A 17,508-nucleotide genomic window follows, 5' to 3' on the forward strand; every position below is an offset into this window, starting at 1 on the left:
AAGACAGTTCTGTTCTCTGTCTTACCTGCCCCCTGTTCTGCTCTGGGACTTCAGGATCTATATCCTCAGTGTCCCTGAGACTCTGAGCAGATTTAGGGAAGAGATCATTCACTCCACAAAATGAGCGTGAGACACAGTTTTGAGAATCCCCAAACACTGCACGTTGGAGCTGTTTGCTTGAGCCAGGAGTGGTGGTGCAGGCCTGTAGTCCCAGTCCTCGGAACCCGAAGCAGGAGGATCACAAGTTCAAAGCTAGCTTTGGACTACACAGTGAGACCCTGGCTCTGAGACACAAAATAGATACTTGGCCAGTCAACAGAGGTATGCCCATACCAGCAGCCTTTACCAAAAGTGGGGTGCTCAGACTCAGACCACAGACCCACATTCAAAAGCTAGTATGTGAACTTCTTGAACCACAGCCTTCGGTGATACTCTGTTACTTCTTCTCCTTCTCCAACTTCTCTTAAAACTCCTGCAACGTCTCCTCCTTCTTCCACTTCCTTTTTCCTCACCTCCTTGTCTGCTATTGTATCAAAGTGCGCACGGAAACGTTCAAAGAGACAAATAATTCTGAGACTCTTTTATGACGCAGCAGCAGTCCCTTCCGCTGCCCCACCCCCTTACCCTTCTGTAGCTCAGACTGTTAACTGCAGCACTGAGCTCCATGCCACTAATACATACTCTGCCTTCAGCATTTTCACGTCAGGCTGCTGCTACCTTCCCTCTACTGAACACAAGTATTTGAAGGTTTTCTTCTCAGTCTTGTGGACACAATCATTGTCCCTATTTTCCTGATGAAGTAGCATTAGTATTAGTTTTAATTAGTATTAGTATTAGCATTTGGGACTGGGTCTCACCTTGCAGCCCTGGCTGGCTAAGAGCTTGTTAGCTATGTTAACCAGGCTGGCCCTGAACCCGGAACTTTACCTGTTTCTGCCTCCTGAGTGGGATTAAAAGTTAAGTGCTTAATCTGATTGGCCTGCTCTTTAATCATCTCCCCCTGAGGGGGGAGCAGCCTTACCAGGTCACAGAAGATGACAATGCAGCCACTCCTGATGTGATCTGATAGACTAAGATCAGAAGGAAGGAGAGGAGGACCTCCCTTATCAGTGGACTTGGGGAGGGGCATTCGTGAAGAAGGGGGAGAGAGGGTGGGAACAGGAGGGGAGGAGGGAGGGGCTTACGGGGGAATACAAAGTGGATAAAGTGTAATTAATAAAATAAATCAAAATTAAAAAAATAATAAAAAATGTTATGTGCTACAGAACCTGGCAATTTTTTTAATATTTATTTATATGTGTGTGCATGCATACACAGGCACATACGGTGTGTGTGTATGTGTGTGTGTGTGTGTGTGTGTGTGTGTGTGTGTGTGTGTGTAGGTCAGAGAATTTTCAGGAGTTGACTCTCTCCTTTTCTCACATGAGTCCTGGTGACTGAACTCAGATCACCAGGCCTGGCAGCAGGTACCCTAACCACTGAGCAGTACTATCAGCAGTATTTTGGTTAGCTCACTTTTCAAGTGATTCTGATGAGGCATCAAAAGCAGAAATGAGCATGCAGTAAGCTGCAGTGCCTGTGGATGGTGCCCTAAGCTGTCCCAGAGTGAACAACTGTCTTCTTTTATCACTGAGTTTTAAAATAAATTTCTTATTTTCTCAACAACTCAGTTCTAGAGTCGTTACTCAATACCTCTGAATTAAAAAAATACACATAGAAAAAATAAACATTCTATCATCTATAATATTGATTATAATTATTTTGATGTTTTGGGACCCCCTTGTTTATTTCTAACTTTTTGCTAATTTGGTTGTTGTTTAATTTTCTTTGAAATTATACACACACACACACACACACACACACGCTGCATGTATTCAGATTAGAGGAGAACCTATGGAAATTTTTTTTCTCCTTATACCACATGGGTCTGAAGAACTGAGCTCCCTGTCAGGCTCAGCTCCAGGCACCTTTATCTAGGCAGCCATCTCACTGGCCTTCCATGTGGCGTACAGATTGTAAGGCTGGAAGATTTCCCTGGGCATCTGATAGTCCTTCCTTGCTGTGATCCAGCTAGGAACTGACAAGGAATGGGAGGGGCAACCCCTGAGGTCACAGCCTCACCTCCCGGCTCTATCCATCCTTACTGAAGTCACGGGGGTTGGCTGCCTGGGCGATGAAGGCCCAGCAGCACCCAGAGGTCCCCATTGGCCAGGAAGAATTCTCTCTCAGCATTTGATGTACATCCTAGGGATGGCGCCTGGCTAGGGCCGTGTGCCTCACACAGCCCCTCCTTGATGCTCTCTTTTTCTTGGGATTCACCTTCTGTTTCCTGCCTAATGAGGAATGGGAGTTTCTGTGGGACAAACATCAAGACTACCTGACACCCTGGAGGCTACCAGCCACCATCTCTTGTTTTAGTCTTTTTTTTTTCCTCTCCCTTTCCGCCATAGAAATTGCTGTGGATGGCTGAGCATTGTGGGAATTCCGTACTGTGTCGCAATTTGGACTCTCTGAGAATAACAGCTTAATTTTATTTTTTAATCCACTGTCCTACATCACATATCCTTCCACATCTTCCTGGCTCCCTAGTGTTATGTGATGATCCCATCCTTATGAATTTATCATGAAAAAATGCCTTCCCATCACTTAATTGGGATTTTCATGGGAGGGAGAAAATATAGAGAGGTGTGTGTGTGTGACTGAGGGTGGTGATAGGGGTTCCTGTGTGGGGATGGGATGGCTTAGGTGCGGTGGGAGGAGTGTTTAATCTGCCTTCGTGACTGAGAGGTCCTTGCCCTTTCCAGGTTTCCTGAAGCTTTCTAAGTTAGAAGAGGATCATAAGGATACAGCGTGACCACAGCAGACTACATTTAAAGCCTCCCCTCTGTTCCTCTCTGTGGTCCATAAGAAGATATCATGAATTCCACCTGGAACTGCTGCTTCTGCCAGCAAACTCACCTCTTCACTGTGGTGCTGCTGGGCACAGGCAGGAAGATTAAGGTTCCCCACAGAGGCAGAAATGCCATTTCCCTAAATCCCAAGACCAGCGTCACTGATGGCTGGAGAAGAAGCCTCTGCAGTGCACAGCATTGACTTCAAAGGACAGAAGGAAAGGGTGGACTCGCCCCTGCCAACTCACAAGCAGAGCAGTGCTACGTTGCTGCTGATCTGATGTTTCCAGAGGTTGTTTGTTCCTGGCCTTTTTGTTATTTGATTGTTTGAAATGTGACATTTATGTGGAAGGTCTTCCTGGGTACACAACAGGTCCCCCTTTCTCCGCTTACAGCTGGGAGCTGGCACGGAACAAGCAGGGTTTGAAGACTCTGAGCTAGATTCTAAAGTGTCCCAGGCAACCCCTGATGTCACAGTGTCTCCTCCAAGCTCAGTCACATCATTAGATGTGTGAGCCCAGACGTCTTTGGACACAGAAGTCCAGGGCAGCTGCCAGCCCCACACTCTCGCAATAACACAAAGTGGTGGACAGGCAGCGGTCAGGCCTCACCTCCACTCAAGCAACACCGTAGTCTGCTGTCGGCTGGGAACGTAAAGACGGTATCAACGCTCTTCAGCCTTTTCTTGTCCCCCATGCACTGTAGCTTCTAACCAACACCGGGACAAGTCCTTTCCTACCACTGCCCACTGCCCCTGCCACCCGTCACCATCCCTGCCTTCGACTGGCAGTGTTACCTGTGGATGATGTGGTACCTCTGCAGGTACTCCAGAGCCAGGGCTAGCTCACAGATGTACAGCTTCACAGTCCTCTCGGTGAAGTGCACGTTCTGCTGGAGGTGATAGCGCAGGTCGCCGCCCAGGAGCAGGTCCACCACCATGAACATGTCTTCCTCATCCTGGAAGGAGTACCTAGGAACACAGAGGGACACGGGTCAGGGTGAAAACATCCCTCGCGTCTTCAGGATCAACACTCCATTTTACAGCAAGACAGACTGGGGCCCAGAGGGATGCTGATGCTATTGCTGTTTCTTTACTGGCCTCCCTGATCAGGTGGGAAGGTGTCCAGGTAACTTAACTCAGAGGGCTGAGAAGGTATCCCAGCTCAGAGGCGGAACAGTGTCCCAGGGGTATCCTGAGACATGGAAGCCCAGGAACTACACAGCTCCGAGAAGAGGCTTCTTCAGCAGAGATGTTGCAGTTCCCAGGGGAGGGTTGTCCCAACCCCTAATGAGCTGAGGAGCCTAGGAGTCTGAACTCTGTTCCTTCACTTCTTTCTTTTCTTCTTCTTTGTTGCTTCTTCCAATGAGAAAGTCACAGCAGGCAGTAAATCTCTTAAAAGAGATTTATTGGAGGGACAAGTCCAAACCTGATGGCCTCTGCTCCCAGGAGGAGACAGCAGGGAGCGAGGCAGACACAGCCTTTATATAGGTTTTTTTTTTTTTAGGGGGCAGAGCTTTCTAGGGCAGGGATTTCCAGAGTGAGGATTGGTGGGATTTCAAGTCTTGAGCTTGAGCTGCTCAGGGATTGGTGGGCTTGCCTGCTCAGGGATTAGTCAGTTCTCCTGCTCAGGGATTGATGAGTTCTCCTGCTCAGTGATTGGTGGGTTTTTGTCCAGACTTTTCACCTCAAATTAGCATAATCTGCAATGAGTCCTACTGAGGGGCTGGAGAAGACAGTTATAGAGGTCTGGGGGAGGAGCTGGACTTTTGGAGCTTTCTCAGGCAGGGGTCTGGCAACTGTGAAGGCAAAAGGCTGAAGCAGGAAAGGTTGTCATCACCATGGACAGCTACCATGGTGGTAGTAGGCATTCTTAGGCAGGAAAGGTTTCAGTTCCCATAGAAGTAGGCTGAGGCAGGAAGAGTCATCATGGACAACTCCTGCTGAGGTGCTGACCTGCCCACCATTTCTGTCTTCCATCTCCATGGTCCCAGGGCAAGAAGGAAGAGCTGACTGCCCTGAGGTGGGCAGGAGGAGCAGCCAGCATACCACTTTAAGATTTAGTGGTCCACGCTCAAGGGCTAGATACAGCTTTTGGGGCTATATCTATAGCTGTGTTTCTGTATAGCTGGCATAAGGAGGGGGCGGGGCAGGAGGCTAGTGTGCTGCAGTGCAGGGGGGCAGTGGGCCTCAGCAGGGGGAAGGCAGTGTGCTGTAGGGCCGAGGGGCAATGGACCACTGTGGCTTGGGGGAAGCAGTGGGCCACCATGGCTTGAGGACAGGCTGTTGTGGCTTGACTACCCAGGCTGTGATTTGGGGTGCTATCTCCACCAGGGTGGGCTGTCCTGCAGCCACTTTGATCTGGCAGCTGCTACAGCAGGGTGGCTATCGATACACTGTGCTCCTCAGTGGGGCATTGCAGCTCAGCATCTTGGCTGTCTCCACTGCCCCCTCAGCAATGAAAGCCCTACAGATATTGCCTTGGGCACCATGTTGTAGGTGAGCTGGCAGAAGGCTTTCCAATCCCATACCACATCTGCATGGAGGGCTCACCTCATTTCTTACAGTAAGGCAAGTCTGAGTGTCAACATTATCCCCAGGCTGGCAGGCAGACAGCCTATTAACTGGCTGGATGTCCATATGTTACATCTGGGTTTGCTTATTCTTTAAACCCCTGTTGTTACAGCATGTACCTGGGAGGTTCCACAAAGACCAATGTGTTGGAGGCTTGATGGCCAGCCTGTGGCATGATGGGAAGAAGATACAACTTTAGGAAGTGGAGCCTTGATAATGAAAACCTTAATGGAAGGATGTTGTGTTATTAAAATGGCATTGCAGCCACAGACTGAAGTCTCTGAAACACTGAACCAAAACAAGCCTTTTTTCCTTCAAAGTTGTTAGCTCAGGTGTTCTGTCTCAGCAATGGAAAGCTAACGGGGCTGTCAGGACTTGTAGTCTCAAACTCTGAAGACATGTCCTTCCCCGATCCCCAGCAATCCCCTTGCCCTCTGTTCATGCTGCTGCTTTCCACAGGCAGTTCATTCCTAGAACCCTTGAGCTCACTGATGCTCTATGACACTCAAGCCCAGGCATTTAAAATAGCTGGCAACTTTTACTTCCAGCTGTTGGAATCTGGCCCCATCCCACCTAACCCAATATTCACTGGCCAGTGGTTGCTACCACATTCCCACTGATGGCTAACACCAAGGCCAGCTGTGTATGAGCCACCTTGGCCGTGAGGATGTTCCAGATAAACAGACAAAAAGAAGAACAGCTCAGTGAAGCCCAGCTGGTCACAGAACATGAGTGGGAAATATCTTGGTGTTTTTAAGACTTTAGGTCTTAGTGTGGTATCTAATTTTATCTTTGTTATGTTTTTGAAACAAGAGAAAACTTACTGAACTCATTTTAAAATGTGAGGATAGAAGAGCCAGCACATATGATGTGAGAATTCTTAAGCGTTTTTAGAAGTGCCATCATGGCATCAGGCATCACTGACCAACTTATACCAACAGAGAACTAGCTGGTAGCCACCATTTTCCATTTTCTTCTAAAGCCGCTGATACCATCACAGGGCTGTATCCATAGCTGCATTTACCCTTTAATTACTTCTCAAAGACATGGATTGTGAATGCCATTGACATATGACTGAGAGTCAAACCTCCAACATGAGAGTTTGGGAGACATGTTCACACCAAGAAGAACTAAAAGAGCCACATGTAATGCAGTGTGTGTGTTCCTGTGTATCTGCTACTATGTGGAAGGTCTTAGAAGATTGGGATTGCTGGGGGGTGGGGGGCATGTCTTCAGAGTTAAAGACTGCAAGTCCTGACAGCCCAAAGACAACACATGTAACATGTCTTCCATGGAAACTCAGTTTGCACTCTAGTAGATGACAGACCATAGAGAACATCACATTAATAGCCACTGCTCTGTACCACACATTCTCTTCAACAACTGCTGGGCTGTCAAACGAGATCTCATTAAACATTCTACCAGAATCCATTGGAGAAGTGATGTCAGGTTTCAGGGGGAAGATTGCAGACTGGGACTAATTCTAAAAGAGACAACTGAAATGCAAAGAGAACATCATTTAAGCAATAATTCAACTTTGGGCTGTTTCTTGAAACAGATGTTCACTTTGCTCCAGGCCATAGACCCTGCGTTCCCAAGGAGATACACAGCTATAGCTGAGAACAGAGAGTGACCTTCCATCGGCCTCTGCTTTTGTGCTATTCTGCGGCTCTGTGTCATGTCCTTCTTGCTCCTCCTTGCACTAGAATGACAAGTATGCCCATCACAAGGCTGCATATTGTCATGGAAATGATGGAGATGCCGGGTGAGTGTGTTCTCACACAGTGACACTGGCCTTCTGAAAAGTCTGGATCATTAGCTTCTCCTCCAAGCACAGAGATAGCTGGGAGGTGTGAGGATGTTATTAATCCTGGCCTGGTTTCTGAGTAGGCCAGTATGGAGAATGCAATGTTTGTTATTGTGTGTGTGTGTACATATGCACACACGTGTATACGTGTGTTTACCCATGTAAATGTACATAGGAAAACTAGAGGTCAGCCTGAAATGTTGCTACTCATGCAGCTTGTTTTTGAGACAAGGTCTCTCCTTATCTTGAAGCTCACTGACTGGAGTAGACTTACTGGCAGCAAGTTCCAGGGATTCCCACGTTTCACCTTCCAGAACTGAGGTTGCACGTGTGTATCACCACACCTGGCTTTTTTACATTGTTTCTGGGGATCAAACTCAGGATCTCTTACTTACACAAAAAGAGCTTTTATCAATTGAGCCACTGTTACAATCTCTATTTTATTTTGTTATTTCTAAATACATCAATTTCCCACTTAGCTCCTAAAAAAAGCAAATGACTTATGAAACTCATAACACGACAAAATGAAAAAAAAAAAACACAAAGTTTGTGGCAAAGAATAAACAGGAAACCTAAGGAAATAGGGGTTGGAGAGAGAGCTCAGCAGTTAAGAGAGTTGGCTGCTCTTAGGAGCTGAGCTCAATCCCCAAAACCTACATGGCAGCTCACAACTGCCTGTAACTCTGGTTCCAGGTCATCTGATGCCCTCTTCTGGCATTTGTGAGCACTGCATTCACATGGTACATGGTTAAAATGCAGACAAACACTCATAAAATAATTTTTAAAAGAGGGAGAAAACAGGGAACAGGACAGGAGCCTACCACAGAGGGCCTCTGAAAGGCTCAACCCTGCAGGGTATCAATGCAGATGCTGAGACTCAGTCAAACCTTGGGCAGAGTGCAGGGAATCTTATGAAAGAAAGGGGAGATAGGAAGACCTGGAGAAGACAGGAGCTCCACAAGGAGAGCAACAGAACCAAAAACTCTGGGCACAGTGGTCTTTTCTGTGACTAATACTCCAACCAAGGATGATTCATGGAGATAACCTAGAACCCCTGCACAGATGTAGCACATGGCAGCTCAGTGGGTTCCCTAGTAATGGGACTCTGTCTCCAACATGACCTCAGTTACCTGCTCTTTGATCACCTCCCCCTGAGGGGGGAGCAGCCTTACCAGGCCATAGAGGAAGACAATGCAGCCATTCCTGATGAGACCTGATAGACTAGGATCAGAAGGAAGGGGAGAAGGACCTCCCCCATCAGTGGACTTGGGGAGGGACATGAGTGGAGAAGGAGGAAGGAGGGTGGAATTGAGAGGGGAGGAGGGAAGGAGCTACAGGGGGGACACAAAGTGAATAAACTGCAATTAATAAAATTAAAAAATTAAATAAAAATTTAAAAAATAGGAAAAAAGAGTTTCAAGAAAATAGAAGTAGACAAAAAAAAAAACCATCTGTAATCCATTTTCAAAGATCCTTTTTGCTTAAAATAGACAAAAAAAAATGCATGAGGCTTCCCCAGAAAGAGAAACATGGATCATGTCTGAACTCACAGTTGAGGAACCGTTTGGGAAAAGCATGAGTTATTGTTGCTGTTTTGTTTTGTTTTACTAAAACACAATTTCACCTAACTAATAGTGTGATATTTGACAATGTAAAATGATCAGATTAGGGTCTTTACATGTCTGTCACCTCAAACATCTGCCATTTCTGTGTTAGAAGCAGAAATAGTCTCTTCTGGTTATCTTGAAACAGTGAACGACACATGTTTTCGTTTTTGCTTTTTTCTCTTAGAACAGAAACCATATGGAAATGGCTCCCACTGAGATTTTAGTGCGATAAACAGTATGTCTATGTGAACCAACCCTAGCGAGCATAAGTCAAAGGGGAATTTTTTTTTATATATGATATCTGTGGAGTCTGACTGGGATGATTCAGTCTTACTTGGTAGGTGCAGCCTTGCATAATCCTTCAGCCAAGCTCCCCATCACAAAGAACTGCCTGTCTCTGAACATGGCCACGGGGCTGAGGCTGGGAACCAAAGGCTTGGACTACTGCATGCTCTGGAAGAAGCCTTCCCTGTCCCTCGGAGACTGAGTTGTGTGACCACTTTGTGCCCCATAATAACAACAGTTCAGGCTGGTACAGTGTGGACGAGGCACCATCCACCTTCTCCAAGGCTTTCTGAGTTCACTTTGTCCTTCACTTTGTTCAGCCTATATGGGGTGAGGTTCATGATGAGGAACTGCTGTGTGTCGAGTGTGGAATGTCTTCCACAGGCTTGTGTGTTTGAGCACTTGTTCCCCAACCAGGGAAGATAAGGAGCCTTTGAGACATGGAGGTTTGGCTGATGGGGGTGGCCTTTAAAGATTACACCTCTCCAGTTCCAAGCTAGCTCTCCCTGGTCTGGCTGCCATGCCAGGGGTCCATCATGCCTTCCCTATCACGATGGACGGAAGCCCCTGAAACCATGAGCCCAGAGAAATTGTTTTTAAAACCTCAGGGCATCTTAAAGCTCAAAGAGGTTAAGCAATCATAAGATGATACAGCCTGAAAGTGGCAGAGAGGAGAGCAGAGCTGTGAGAGCCCACCTCCAGGACTCCGAGGCCATGCCCAGTGCTCCACAGTCCTTTGTCCACAGCCCTGCCACCGTTTCCCCTGCTCTCTCCCCCTACTAGCTAGTGAACTCTCTGAGCACAGGGGCTGGCATCATTCAGCACTGGGTCCTTGTATCTGGCCTGGCTCCAAACTATCATACACATTGAGGAGGGAGAAGATTGCGAACTCCCAAAGTGCATGGAGACTGTGAGGCATGCCAGTCAGTTATATGGTCCATGGCAGTGGGAGCTGTGGGGAGAGAAGGACAGGGAAGAGGGTCTTTGTCACAAGGGGAGTGTGCTGATCTTGTCACCGCCTACAGGATCACCCCTGCCTCCTCGATGCTTTCCTTTTATCACAGAAGTAACAGATCTGCACCACTGTGAGCTGCCACCCTAGCTTCTCCCCACAGCCTTCCCACTCAGCCCAGGAGGCAGAGGTGACCCGTCAGTAAGCACTACTGGGAAAAGGAGATCCTTGCTTGGCACCACCCCCCTCAGCAGTTCTGGGACCTGTCTGTAGATACCTGCCCTCTTGTCACTGTTTTCTAGACTAGCACATGGCTCTTGGAGTTGGGGCTTGTGCAGCCACCATTTCTTAAGCTGTTGGTGAGTCCATGCTAGAGCTCAGTAAGCCCTCTAGGATGAAAGTCTAAAGCTAGGCTCTCTATGATGTCTCTAAAGTTGGGCTCTCTGTGGTGGGAACACACGTATACTTCCCAGACAGATAGGTCTGTCTCTGCCCACCCTTCTTAGTTAGCCATGGCATATCCACTATCACCATCACGTTTCCACTAGACAAACCCCAAGGTCAAGGGAGGCTGCTAAGTCCTATGGCACTAAACCAGATTTTGTAGGACATAGGCCATGCTTTCCACCACCACCCTGGTGTTGCTTATGAACAATGACAGCCAGCTAAGAGGCATGGCAACAACCCAGGAAAAGCCAGAGAAGAGTTTCCAGGGCAAAAGTTGGAGATGAAACGTAAGTCCAGCTGTTCTGTATCCTCAGTGACTGATCTCCCCTCACCCAGTGCTGAGATCCATGGGCCACAGAAGGGGTGTTGTTAGTAGTGGGCAAAGTGTGGAAGGAGCAGGAGGCTCCTGCACTGAAACCAGAAGTTTTAGACTTTTGTCAGCCTGAAGCCTGTCCCCCCAAAGAAACAGTTCTGCAACAGATCTTTCAACACTTTTCCTCCTGGAGCAGAAGCTATTGAGTACATGGCTCTGGGGATGTCAGTCAGGAAAGCCCAGCTGCTAGGACAATCACAGCTCTCCAAGGGTCAACCTGCCCCAAATCCTTACTGTCTGTTGTGTGCAGAGGTGAAGAGCCGGACATTGCCTTGGATCTGCCCGTATCTAATACCACCTCTTTGGGTGCTGATGGAGAGAGGGGGCCTCATCCACTACGCTCGGCTTCAGTGACTCTTGGCTATCTAAAGTCCTGCAAAAAAGGACCTAAAAATAGTCTTGTCTGTGACAGAAATCCAATAATGGGATGTCAGGCTCCCTGTCAGCTCCCATTGTACAAATAGAAGGAGCTTATCAAGCCTGCATTGTGCTTGATACAGAGACATCTTTAATAACATTTTTAATAACCTTCACAATAACAAACATTTTTACTATTTAAATTTGACTTGAGCCACATTGTCCTCTAACCACTAAGACATGATGGCTGTCATTATTCTTCCCAGGAAGCTGGCTCCTGTCTTCTATCTCAGGAAGTAAAATGGAGCTGGTCAGCCATGTTCTGTCTCCTGCATGTCAAGGAGACGACATGGGGGTGGAAGAGCCTCATGAACCACCCTGCTCTTTGATCTAAAGCACCTAGAAATCTTGCAAGGAATTTAGCGTGTCTTCAAGTGCACAGACCCTACTGCCTGTTATGCTAACTTTGAGGACCTTTGCCTACTGCAAGTGCCACCTGTCTACAAAAGCAGATATTCTTCTATCATGCTGATCTTAGGATTTTAACCTAGAGCCTTCACAAAACTGGCATAGGATGAGTAAGAAAAAAAGAGAGAGAGGAAAAATGTGTTTGTTTGTTTTAAAATCATGAGTGTGGGCCTCGTGGGCACACCTTAATCCCAGCACTCCAGTCAGGAAGCAAAAGGTGATTGATATGTGTGAGTTCAAGGACAGCCTGGTGTATGCAGTGATTTCTGGGCTAGCCAGGGCTACATAATGAGACCAGAATCTAAAGTGAAAACAAAAATGAAAACAACAAAAAAGTGTGTGGATATGGGGGTTGGGGTAACTGTGCTCCTTCTGGACTAAATTCCCAAGGAAATCTATACCTTACTCTTACCTTGAGAGGAACATCTCTTAGCATAGAGGTGGGAAGTGTCAAGATGGTGCACCCTCATGGACTGAGTGTCTTCTGAGCATCAGGTGGTCTTCGTGGTTTCCAGAGCCCAGAACCTGAAGATCAAGGCTCTTCAGGTTCCCAGCATAGCGGACCCTGGTCAGCCTTACCACTCCTTGGTATGGGTGCTCAGATTTCTACTTTTCAGGTGACAGTGAGGGGCAGATAAGCTGAAAAACTTGCCCCTGCTGCTCATTTTCCTTCCACTTTTACTAACCGCATTTTCAAAGCTCTTTGCATCTCCTACAGACCCTCTTCAATCACACAACTGTGTCCTGGCCTAGAGCTGTGCTTCCCATCTGTCGGATCACTCAGGATATCAGCACCTCTGTTTAACATCTAAGACCCTCTCTGAAAACCACTCATTCTCTGTGAAAACACCATCCCAAGGTGAGCTTGAAGGCACAGGCTTTGAATCCAAGAGAGGAGGTCAATGGAGGTGGATTGCAAACTGCAGGTCTGCTTGGGTTATACAGTCAAGGCCAGACTAGGTGAGACCCTGTCTCAAAGGCAAAAAATAAAACAAGGTGCTGGGAAATATAGCTCACTGAGGGTGTTTATTTAGCATGAGAGAAGCCCTAGGTACAAGTCCTAGTACTGAACAATGAATGAAATCAAGAACGGATTTCCCATCTTTTTTTAATGGAAAAAAAATCAATCTATTCACCATCGATCCAAGTGTTAAAAGTGCAATGTAATTGTAATTCATCATCAATGCAAGTTTTAAAAATACAATGTAATTATATAATGTCAAAAGATATTTAAAAGATAAAAACAGTGCAATGTAAACACAAAAAGGCCAGAGGGCTACATTTTAAATGGAAGGTGCGTGAACTCTTCCACTCTCAGAATGAAACACTGGAGCTGATAATGTTTGGGGATTGGCAGCAACACGGCAGCCCTTCCATCAGCTGTACCTAAGGCCTGCAGCCCCCCTTGGCAATATGTATTTAATGTGACTTTTCAAACTGATGACTTCCCTTGGTTCTGAAATGTCACTAGTTTGATTCTGAAAGTAATTTGAGCCTTATTTGACATCTTCTTGTTAAAAATAATGTGTTCTGTTCCAGCATTGTAAATAGAATCCCCAATGTAAACACGAGTGGAAAATGTATTGCTAGCTACAAATAGGGCTGAGCGGTTTGAAATTTCGTGCACTCTGATTTTGACATAGAAGTGGCAATTTCACATGTCTTAGTCTAACAGAGCAATTCACCATTCAGACACCCTAGGAACTTCCCAGAACACACTGAGTAAAGTCAAGTTTTCTCCAGGAAGCTTACAAAGCCTCACAGATCAGCCTGCAGCCTCCCTGATCTCATTTATCCTGCTCCTGGCATGGTGGCTTATTCCATTTATTTTTCATTTCTTTTTTCCTTTCTGTTCCAGTCTTGGGATTGTTGCACCTGGCTGGATTTCTGCCTGAAATTCCATCTCTTTCATGTCTTCAAATCTTTTCTCCCCATCGCTTCATCTTAGCTCATAGAACCAGTCTGAAGAACCTCGCAGTTGCACTTCGTGTTAGAATCCCTCACTGTCTAGATATCTACAGTTTTAAACCAGTTTAGGCTTTTTTTCCCTGTCATTCCTTCCTAGTCTGAAACCATCTACATATTTGGCTATCTGATGGTATTTCTGTTTCCCTCAATACACACAGACACCTCGACAGAGCCCCAGCTCCCAGCTGTGTCTCTACTCGTTGCATTTGTGGGGGATATTGGCTATGCTCAACTCCATAGTTTTTAAAATCACTGGAGACAAGGAGATACACCTGAGGGGGTGTTCATTTGGGTGTTACCAGGAAGGATTAATTGAGGAGAGAGGACCTATGCTGAATGTGGGAGGTACCATCTGTGGCCTGGGTCCCAGAATAAAAGGGTAGAAGAAGCCAGGTAAGATCTCACCTTCCAGAGGCTGTCTGTGGTAGGCTCCTGTCCTGTTACTTGTTTTCTCCTACATCCAATGTCTATCCCATTTGTCTTGTGAAGTGAGGATTGGTCCTCTTACCCTGAGTCCTCTTTCTTGTTTATCTTCTTTAGGTGTATAGATTTCAGTATATTTATCCTATCTTATAGGTCTATATAAGTGAGTATATACCATGTGTGTCTGTCTGCTTTTGGGATACCTCACTCAGGATGATTGTTTCTAGGTCCCACCATTTGCCTGCAAATTTCATAATTTCCTCGTTTTTAATTGCTGAGTAGTATTCCATTGTGTAAAAGTACCACAATTTTTGTATCCACTCCTCAACTGAGGGAAATCTGGGTTGTTTCCAGGTTCAAAGCAGATATTAGGACTCATAACCAAACCATTGGCAGAGTACAGGAAATCATATGAAAGAAGGGGGAGTTAGGAAGACCTGGAGAGGACAGGAGTGCCACAGGTCCAAATATATCAGGGCACAGGGGTCTTTCATGAGACTGTTTCTCCAACCAAGGACCATGTATGGATATAATCTAGAACCCCTGCTCGGATATAGCCCATGGTAGCTCAGTGTCCAAATGGGTCCTCTAATAAGGGGAACAGGGACTATTTCTGACATGAACTCAACGGCAAGCTCTTCCAACCCCCCTCACCTCCCCACGAGGGAGGAGCAGCCTTGCTAGGCCACAGAAGAGGACATTGCAGCCAGTCCTGAAGAGACTTGATAAGCTACGGTCAGATGGAGGGGGAGGAGGTCCTCCCCTGTTAGTGGACTTGGAAAGGGGCAGGGAGAATATGAGGGAAGGAGGGTGGGATTGGGAGGGAATGAGGGAGGGGGCTACAGCTGGAATACAAAGTAAATAACCTGTGATTAATATAAAAAATAAATAAATTAAAAAAATCTCACCTTCCTTTTCTCTGTTTCCTGGTTGTTACTCCCTGCCTACACACACACACACACACACACACACACAGAGAGAGAGAGAGAGAGAGAGAGAGAGAGAGAATTTGATGGGTCTGTTTAGGATTGCTTGCATGCGTATGTTTTTAGGGATTACCTATTAGGGCTTCTCTCTCTGAAACACCAATTCTCCCTCTCCTAGCAGCCATTAATTGCCTATAGCTCTTCATTGATGAGTGAGGCCTTTGAGAGTTTCTCTGTCCACGGTGGGATGCCAGCTGGTGTTGTCAGTATTCAGATAAAAGCCAGAAGACCAGGACATGAGCTTCAAGACTGTGTCTTCTCTATATGACAGGGAAGCTGCCTGTGAACCCTCAACAATGTGGCTGCTGGAAGGGTTGGTTGCTTTTAGATTACTACAATTCTGTCATAATAAAATTTTTCCTTACTGAAACCTATTCTGATTTTCTGTTCCTCTTTGTACAAAGTTTAGTGGTTTATATATTTATATCAAATTACCTAATTTCTTTTATTTATCTAATTTGGGGCCATAAAATGCTTCACATTATGTTTTTATTGTCCTATTATTTCAGGTAGCAATGCTTCTTGGCTCATTTCAGGTTTGACAATTTGAGCATCCTTCACTATTTTCTTGCCCAGTCTCTAGCTGATGGCTTATAGTTTTATGAATCCTTCAAGGAACCAACTTTTACTTCTATTCATTTTCTGTACTGATTGTGCATTATCTGCTTCATTAATTTCCATTCTAACCTTAATATGGGAGCATTTCTTAGCTGCCTTTGTTATTTTTTTCTCCTCTAACTATTGAGAATCATTTCCATATATATTCAGAATTTCAAATACTTCCTATGTTCATCTTTGTCATTAGAGAATGATCATATGAATGAAATAATTTCAAGTTACTTTTTGCTTTATGGCCAAATGTTTCTATTCTTGAAAGTGTTTCATGTCTCTTTTATTTTCTGGTTTGAGGTGTAACTGCATCTTCTCTTCCCTTATTTATGCAGGAACAGAGAGGACCATCTTCAATAATATAGCTATATCTAAAGAAAGCCCATAGTTCTTCCTACACTTAGTGGTGAGACACTGAATGCTTCCTTTTGAAGATGTTTACTTTCAACATTATTCAATAACCTTTTAGAAGTTAGGCAATTCAGTAAATCAAGAAAAAAGGCATATAGATTAGAAATAGATAAAATGGTTGCTGTTTTCAGACAGCATGATTATTAATGTGCATAAGCATGCAACAAATGTTATCTGTATGGTTTCTATAAATTCACATATCTCAGAGACATCTATATATTTATTAGGATTCAAATGTAAACAATCATGTGATCTGAAAATAGAGACCACGTACACAGACACACACAGACACACACACACATTCTCTCTCTCTCTCTCTCTCTCTCTCACACACACACACACACACACACACAAACATGTGACTATCCCCACTCTGTAAACTGTGACAAGGCTGCAGTACATAAGATCACTATATAAAAATTAATCATGTTTCTAACACCAAAATGTGGGAACAAAATTTTTAAGGGAAAGTGTTACTATTTAAAGTCATACCAGAGCGACAATAACACTTGACAGAAACATAACAAAAACGTCTGTGCAGCCTCTGCAGAAAATAAGCAATGTATGACAGTGGTCTGAGAACACTTAAGCACATGGAGCCTGTTTCATGGGCCTGTTCATGGATAGAAATATTCAACAAAGATAAGGATTATCTCCAAAATGAGTTATGTAATTGCTATCAAGATGCAAAAGTTTTACTGTGGATTATCATAAAATCATGTGATTCCAAGGATGTCAGACAAGGTACTACCGGCAGAGAGCTCCTGAGTGGATCCCAGAGAAGGTGACATGGTACTCAAGTCCCAGAAGTTCATAAAAATTTTCAAGTTTCTTGATTAAAGGTCAGTTAAAAACACATGTTACTCATTTCCTCTTGGTGTTTGGGGTTGAGCTGAGAGGCGTGTAGACCGGAATGTTCTTAAAGGGTGACCCCCACATCCGTACCCCAGAACCCTGTGGGACCTGTTAAAACCCCAAACATCAGGTTTCATTCCAGACCTGTAGAGCCAAAAGCCCTGGGCTGGGGCCCTGTAACTGTGTTTCCCAAGCCCCTCAATGCTATCCCAGATCCACTGACACAGCTTAAGGGGCTCTTTAAGTTTAACTTAAAGAGTTTAACTTAAGCTTTAAGTTTAACTTAAGCTTTAAGTTGCTTCCATAACTCCACAACTTCACATGATTCAGTCTATAGCTACTTGGTCCCGTGTGCTTGAGAAGAGCATCACAGTGATGGAGATAAGTGTCAGAGGACAGATGCAGACTCTTTAGTTGTGGTTTCTCTGAAAGTGCTCTTTGTTGAGGTGAATATATATATATATATATATATATATATATATATATATATATATATA

The 17,508-nt window shown here is 45.3% G+C and overlaps 1 protein-coding gene across 1 annotated transcript in view; it reads right to left on the reverse strand.

Annotated features, from left to right (window-relative positions):
* Positions 1–17,508, reverse strand: part of Stk32b (serine/threonine kinase 32B) — a 182,815-nt gene that overhangs the window by 77,819 nt on the left and 87,488 nt on the right. Inside the window, exon 3 of the mRNA XM_055624003.1 lies at positions 3,688–3,861. Within this exon, the coding sequence (XP_055479978.1) occupies positions 3,688–3,861 (174 nt within the window). The remainder of the gene's footprint in view (positions 1–3,687; positions 3,862–17,508) is intronic.

This window comes from Psammomys obesus, unplaced genomic scaffold (assembly GCF_907164565.1).
Source record: "Psammomys obesus unplaced genomic scaffold, mPsaObe1.curated_primary_1811, whole genome shotgun sequence".
In the NCBI taxonomy this organism is placed as follows: Eukaryota; Metazoa; Chordata; class Mammalia; order Rodentia; family Muridae; genus Psammomys; species Psammomys obesus.